The following is a 7855-nucleotide window of genomic DNA, read 5'->3' on the forward strand; positions in this document are numbered from 1 at the left end:
ATTTACGAATAACTTTGTCAAAGTGCAGAAGAAAATTTTATATCATACCAACCATTGCAGAAATGCAGTAACTTATTAGGACATGTATTGTAAACAACTGCTTTCATCAATTTGATTCTAAAAGTAGAATAATGACTGTAAATCCTTCAAACTCAACGCAAAGTTTCTAACAAAATGCCAAAGCATCGAACCAAACATTACATTTTCAACATGCCGCCATTATTAAGCAAAACCAAGTCTTGGTGCCGTTCTCAACATCATGCTAAGTTCAAGACCGCCTCTGACACTTGTTTTCCCACCACTCCATAAATTTGACTTGTGCAGCCATTGTGTCCAATCTGTAGAGTTGATACCAGTGGTTTGCAATTTCTTGTCCAAATGTCCAACCAAAAACAGCTCCAGCTGCAAACGACAGTCCGGCACCTGAGAGAAAAAATAGTGGTGAGAAGCTTAGAACAACTTCAATTTGTCTCATAAAACCAGTCATACCAAGTTCCAACTCTGACATGTAATAGAGGAAAAATTGCAAAATGCAAACTAGGGAGGTTCTTGTGAATGCACAACTGTTCTTTTATAAGAAATACCAGCATATATTGTATTTTCTCCTCTCTTTTGTGTTTCTCCGGCTGATCTACTTTAATTGGATTACTATTTCTCATTAGACAAAACAGAAAGAAAGAAAGAAAGCATGAAAGAAAAGGAAAACCACAAGCCATGGAGCAAGCTATATAATCACCTAATACTTATAGTACTTGCAAACCAGCAAAGAAGCCAGTAAGACCTAGAGAGGCCAACAAGAGAGGAAAAAAACTACTAATAAACTAACAAACATCAGTTTACGAGGAGAATACAGAAAACAAGAGAATTACAACTCCCACATATTGGAAATCATTCGCAATTTCCCTATAGTTTTATATATTCACCCAGGCTTAATAATGTAATCCACAAAAGGAGCTTCCACCCACATGCTCCCCTAATTGTTGAAAGGAAAAGGTATTTTGATACTCATATAGCGAACTAGATTTCAATTTTTCATCCAACTACTTAATAGTACAAAAAAATATGACCGTAGAGAATAAGCAGTAGATTACCATGTAAACTCCTTGAGTATTTCCAGGCAAAACCTGCAGTTGATATTGCTCCAATAGCAGCTCCTGCTAAGGCAATGTTCGTTGCTTCCCTAGCAGTCTTCAACTGAAAAAGGAAACAATGAAATTCAAGCAATTTGAGGCTAAAGTATGTTGCAGTATTGCTCTTACTGCAGTGAAATGACAATATGGAGATACTATTCAACCTTTTAACAACCGAAAAACTATACATTGTTGCTTAGCAAATTAGGGAAAGCCCATCAATTAATTCTAACCTACAAAAACTACCCTGATAATAAAAATGTCTAACTACAACAACCGTCAAAACAAAACTATTTTGACATTGAAAAGCAGGGAGAATAAAAGAAATATGAAAAGGGTACAAGGAACAAATGATTAAAATAGCTTAAAAAAACTAATCTTGAATTTCTCCCAATGGTAAGCATATCCACCTATATCAAAACTAAGTTAAAGAAACAATTTTGAGACAAAAAATCAGTAGAAAAGAAGAAAAAACGAAAAGGGTATCAGTAAAAATGATTAAATTTGCTAAAATTTGAACTAAATCAAAGAAACCAATACGAAAAAAAACCTAAGAATGAAGACCAAAATAGTGAAAAAGAAGGAAACGATTACAGTGGGGCCGTGAACAGAATCAGAAACAATGAACTCGTTAACATCGGATTCAGACCAAGGAGGAAGAGCCTCATCACGGTTGATGATTTTTGAATAGATATCAGTATATGGAAATCGCTCTGCCCAGAATTCTTTGTATCCTTCCCAGTACTTCTTCAAGAATGACTCCGATGATGACTCGCCCATTTCTTTTTCTTTTTTTTTTTTTTTTTTCAATCGGATTTATTGATCTCTCGCTTTCTCTCAGACAGATTCCTCGGCCTTCTTCCTTTTAGATGGGTGAGCGGCTTGGATGTACGCTGTGGGCTTAGGTCTTTTTGTTGCACTCACCAATCAAAATTTCCCATGTAATATATATTTTTTTCAATTATAAAATTTTGTTAATTACTCGCTACTACTAACTTTATTTAATGTAAACCATTGATATTTTAATTACTGGTGCGTTTTTTGACCAAAAAAAAAATTGATAAGGTTTTTGGGACCGCTAAAACAGAGAGGAACATAAATATTTAAATTAAAATTTTAATAAAAAATTTAAATTGATAAATTAATAAGTTTAATGAAAAAATCAAAAAATATAAAAAAATTTATTGAAAACTTCGTTCAACGGATAAAATTTTCACTAAGAATAATTATTTAAAAAATATATAAAAATTTATTAATTTTTTTATTTTACATATTTAATTTATATAATAAAATATTTTAATATATGATTTTAATTTATATTTAATTATTTTCAGTAAAAATTTTACAAACTTATTTGAAGAATTTCATCTAAAATTTTTTTAATATATCGACCTTAATCAACGAAATTATTGACTATAATAATTTCATTTTCTCATTATTCATTTGAGGTTATTAAAAATTCAATGCATTGATAATAATATATCTGAGATTTTACTTGAAAGATGAATTTAAGAATAAAAAAATTTCATCTAACAATTTGGGAGAAAAAATTTAGTAAAGAATAGAATTTATGAAATTTTTTACATGCTGAAATTTTTATTACAAACTTATCGTATATCATATTTTACATTCATAAAAAAATTAATAGACAAATAAACTAAATAAATTCATAAAGTTGAACTTATATGTGGTAAGATTTGAATATAATAATAAAAGTGATAAAATGAACTTGAATTCGAAAATTCATTCAATGAAATATAAATTTATCCGAATTTAATATTATATATATATATATATATATAAGTCACAGTTTAAACCTTCAAATTTGAAAATATTTAAATTCGAAAAAACCAAAACCTAAACTCGATTCGAACTAAAAAAAAAATACTAAAATGATTACATCTTCCACAAAATCTAAAAAAAAAATCTGACTAGCATGGACCTAAACTAAGACCAAACTGAAATAAACTCTATCTAAACATAATCTAAATGAAATTTTGAGAAGATATTGGATATTAAGTCTTACGAAAACCATAAATTGGAAGTTTGTTTTCCATAGTAGTAGATTAATGAAGACAGTATGTTCTGAATTCTGATAATAATCTTAAGCATTGTGTCTTTAGTCTTCTGCAATATAGGCTGCATGAACTAAAGATTCTATCAATGCATTTCTCAATTATTATTGGTATTGTTCTCCATACTTTTGGTGATTGTATTTGAGAATCTAGGATGAAGCCCTGCCATGGGAGAATTATTCTCATTGTGTTGCTCAGACATTAGACTAAAAAGACAAGGAAAGGCTATTCAAGCAGAATTAAAATTGCCTGAATTGCAAAAATTTTTTAGGACAAACTATGTCAGGCACAGGAAAGGAGTTGCTTTCCATTTTTGTTTAAACAAGACATACTTGCAATTCCTTGCTTGTAAATGCAGTTATCCATTCTATCTCTTATCTGTAATACAGTCCATGCAAATAATAAGTATACACCTAGATATCAAATTAAAAGGTGTATACTACAAACATAAATGCTATCTTTTCAAGGGGAAACAAAGCCTAGAAGAAGATGGCCACATTCAGCATGCCATGCTAGTCTTTGTATGGCAAAAGAATCGCCAACTCAAGCCAAATTGTAAACCGCCACAAAGGGCATGAGAACACTCCCTAGCCATAGCTTGCCGTTCCTCTCTTCGACTTCACTAACTGCTTTGACAACCTTCCCATCGCTATCCTCCAAAATCTGTAACAGCTTTCCCTCAGGGCTGTATTTGACAACTAGTGCGTGCAGCTTACCCCCGATATGAAGCAGGTATTGAATCTTCGAAGAGATGGGGAGCTTGAGAATGAATTTCCTAAGTTTTGGATATAATCCCAATAAATGAGAGAACATGAACTTGTGACAGTGAATTGCTACCCAAAAATCACCATCTTTGTTTGTGCGGACATTGTCGGGAAATCCCGGTAAGATGGCAAATACCTCTGAAGTCCCTGCTTTCTCACCTTTCAACCAGTACTTGAGTAATCTGTATTTAATATGCATCAAACCATCACATTGTGCTACTTTTCCAACTGAAAGAAAGGTTAGATTTGTCCACATAATAGCATTGCCTATTTGTACAAATTTAACAGAATCATATAGCAACACCATTCAATGATGATAAATACTTTTACAAGGAAAGAGTTCTGATCATCAGTTTCAACTTCCATTTTTTTAATGTGATCTTTTCAAAATTCCTAAAGCAGACACTACCTGTTTTTTTTAGCAGTATCTGGTTTTGTGGCATGAGTCGAAAGCAAAATGGGATCCAAAAGTGTTAAAAGCCATCTTTGGATTTGAATCTAAATGAAAAACTTTTGTATTGGGTATAGCACATCTAAAGCAACAATATGAGTAAATTTGGAAGTAAAGCTCACCTGCCTGGACATCCTTCACAAAGTACAAGAAAAGAACCATCCTTGCTTAAGGATACACCATTAGGAAATTGGAGATTTCTCATAAGAACAGTGGTTTCCTTTGTGTGTAGATTATACTTCAGAAGCCTCCCACTATTCTCCGAAGAAAAAACTAGCTGCATGAAGTTCCTGAATATTACAGTGTCAGTACTAATTGATAATCCGCATGATGGAATTTTACAAGGAAGCAACATACATACATACATACATACATATATATATATATATATATATATAATGCAAATTACTGGAGCAAACTGAAAATTTGCTCAGTTCCACTCTCAGAGGCAATTCATCTTGGAAGGTTCACATGTCAATCAAAATAAGCATAACTAAACTTATACATATATATTTAAGTACAGAAGAATTTCAATACATCAATGGTTAGAATATAGAAATTTTTATCAATGAAACCAATTGGATATTGAAAAGTGCTAACCTATACCAAGATTTCTTCTTCTTTCTAACAAACACTACCAGCAGTTTGAAAGCTAAAATCAAATAACTACATATGTGGAAAACCCTCCAGTCTCAACAAGCTCCCTAGCCAAAGTCTGTTCTATGGAGCAGATTGTTAGTATCACTAAATTTGCAACAAAATGACAGTGTCCCCGCTTCCTCTTCCATGTCCTAGAAAACAGGTTAGGAGGCATTTGAAGCCTTCTGATTCAATAAAATGCTTCAACAATCCATAAGTTTACCAAAGGCACTAAGAGTTTCATAATATTATTGTCCACATCTTAGAAAGGAAATTATCATCAGAAACGTACCTTCTCTGGTATTTGCTGCTGCTATCAGTAAAATATATGTTTCCTTCATCATCAATGTCAAGGTCATTGGTAAACCTGAGAGGCACCCCATCTGCCTCAGTTACAAGTGATACTGCTAATCCGCCTTCCGGACCCACCTTGAATAACCCCAAATATGCATCAGCAATGTACAAATCACCAGTGTTCTTATCAAATCGGAGGCCCAAAGGCCTGCCACAAATATGCTCATGTGGCAGGTAACTCAGTGGTGATGGCTTTGGATTACATAGTTCTGACCTGAATCCCAAGTTACATACGGTAAAAGATTATGAGAGCAAGATTTTGATAGTAAATGCCAAAAACACTGCTTCTTGTTGGAGATATTTTTCCAAGAAATACCCAACAAGAAAAACACATAGCAAAACAGACAACCAGACCAACTTTCTAATGTCATGTGCCATCCAATATGGAATAAATACTATACAACTATGACTAACCTTACACAGCCAGAATTTACTAACTTAGAGAATAAAGAAGGAAAGTTCAAAGAAATCATGTTTCTTTCTTTATTGATTAATAGGAACAGTTCCCTAAATCTCTATACTGTATTGAAGATGAACTCCCTTTGAGCTGCATAAATCATTTGGACTATAATTCAGTGTTCAACCATTTTCTGAAAACTCATACAACTCCTTAACTAAAGAAAACTATCATGATAATTGACCGAACAAATCGAAGGTTGAAGATTCCCAGGCTGATACTTCACATTTGTTAACAGCACTTTATGAAGGCAGGCAGCAGGCATTCCCTATTTTCCATGAAAATTTCTACCAAAATACAACTATGTAAACATAAGCCACATATGTCTGCAACAGAAACAACCAAAATGGATGGGAAAAAAACAAAAACCCATAAGCGAGAACTTGAAAACTCACCTATTGCTTGAAGTATATGCAAAATCCTTCCACTTTTCACCATCCCAGAAGAGAACCCGACCATCAGCAACACCAGTGTAAGGACCACGCCCAAGAGGGTCAAATGCCAAGCTTTCAGGGCCCTGAACCTGGTTCAAGAACTTAATCTCTGATTTCTGAAGCAAATTATCCTTATCCTTAACCGTCGGAACCAGTTCCCATGAAGGCATATCCACCTTGTAAGCCTCAAAGTCAGGAAATTCAGAGATTGCACTGTGCTTAAAAGGGTCTAAACCACAGTACAGAGCAAGCAGTAAAAACAATACACCAAGAATTGCCATTGAAGTCATCGCTAGCAAACCTGAGAAGAAAACAAACAAAAACAAAACAAAACAAAACTTGGAACAGAAAATGATCAGTTTTTCAGGTGAAGTTTAAGCCTTAATCAAAACCTGGGTATCCATAATGCTGGGCTTTCTTTTTTACTAGAAAGAAAGAAACAAAACAACCCTTTTGTTTGTATGTGTTGAAGGATGGACAGAGAGTCCGGTAGAGCTCATTTTTGGTGGCTTTAGTTCCTGGTTATCGGTAGATAAACGAAATGGGATTGGTGAACTACCGATGTTTAGTTTTTTAACTTATTCTATTTTTAATTTTATTATTCATTTTAATTTTTTTCTCGAAATCTTAAAAATCAAATACAATAACATATTAACTTATCAAAAATTAACGGCCATCAATATTTAGTTTTAGTTTCAAAGAAAGTGATCGAGTACCATAATTGCTTGTTTATGGGAAAAAAAACTACAATAATGTTTTTTTAAACATTCATAAATCTAAATATATATATATATATATATATATTTGATTGAGAGGAGGGCAATGTTGTAAGACAAGAAATCGAAATCATAATGAAATAAGCAAATAAATAAAAAAAAGTTTTTGAAAATTTAAAGTACAATAAAATCTTTTTTGATTTCTCCATCCATTTAAAGATCCTTGTATACTAATATTTAATAATCTCATGCGAATATGCACTCACACCTACTCTAATTCCAATATAATAAAAAATAGAATTACAAATTATTTTTCACGATTCTCAAATTGTACTATTTAATTTTTTGATACATATAAGATTGTAATTTGAAAATAATAAAAAAAATAAATTTAAAATTTAAAATTATTAATCTTATCTTCTAAAATTAACTACATTAACAAAATAAAAAACTAAACATACAATATAATAAATATTTTTATTTCATTCTTAATAAGCAATTTAATGTTAAAAATATATTTAAGTCATAAAATAAAACAAATATGTAACACTCGACAGATATGAATAATTAATTAATAATCATGTATATCTCCTTTTTTTTTAAATTAAATAATCAAGGGATTCACAAGAGGAGGAGGTAGGTTGGATAATTAGTTGGCTTGAACTCTTGAACAAACGTTTCGAGCCAACAGACATTTTTTGGGACTTGAAGCGATTGGGCTAAGTTTCCAAAAGAAGTAGTTGGGTCGAAACTAGTTAGACGGGTAGATGGACTGGGGTTTAATAATGCTGCTAGTAGAACATATTGACGTCTCTTCTTTTTTTTTTTGTTTTTT

At 32.2% G+C, this 7855-nt stretch overlaps 2 protein-coding genes across 2 annotated transcripts; both read right to left on the reverse strand.

Annotated features, from left to right (window-relative positions):
- Window positions 1–9: 9 nt before the first annotated feature.
- On the reverse strand, window positions 10–2052 carry LOC111284705 (succinate dehydrogenase subunit 6, mitochondrial-like). The gene is made up of 3 exons (XM_022873568.2): window positions 1725–2052; window positions 1092–1194; window positions 10–423 (listed from the first exon to the last, which is right to left on the reverse strand). Exons 1-3 carry the CDS (start codon window positions 1908–1910, stop codon window positions 269–271), a joined length of 444 nt encoding a protein of 147 aa, XP_022729303.1. The 5' UTR covers window positions 1911–2052; the 3' UTR covers window positions 10–268.
- A 1435-nt stretch (window positions 2053–3487) lies between these two features.
- Window positions 3488–6856, reverse strand: LOC111285322 (protein STRICTOSIDINE SYNTHASE-LIKE 3-like). Its single transcript, XM_022874701.2, has 4 exons — window positions 6266–6856; window positions 5352–5627; window positions 4543–4710; window positions 3488–4151 (listed from the first exon to the last, which is right to left on the reverse strand). Exons 1-4 carry the CDS (start codon window positions 6592–6594, stop codon window positions 3749–3751), a joined length of 1176 nt encoding a protein of 391 aa, XP_022730436.2. The 5' UTR covers window positions 6595–6856; the 3' UTR covers window positions 3488–3748.
- Between the last annotated feature and the right edge of the window lie 999 nt (window positions 6857–7855).

This window comes from Durio zibethinus, chromosome 6 (assembly GCF_047325235.1).
Source record: "Durio zibethinus cultivar Kanyao isolate XHJ-2024 chromosome 6, ASM4732523v1, whole genome shotgun sequence".
Taxonomy (NCBI): domain Eukaryota; kingdom Viridiplantae; phylum Streptophyta; class Magnoliopsida; order Malvales; family Malvaceae; genus Durio; species Durio zibethinus.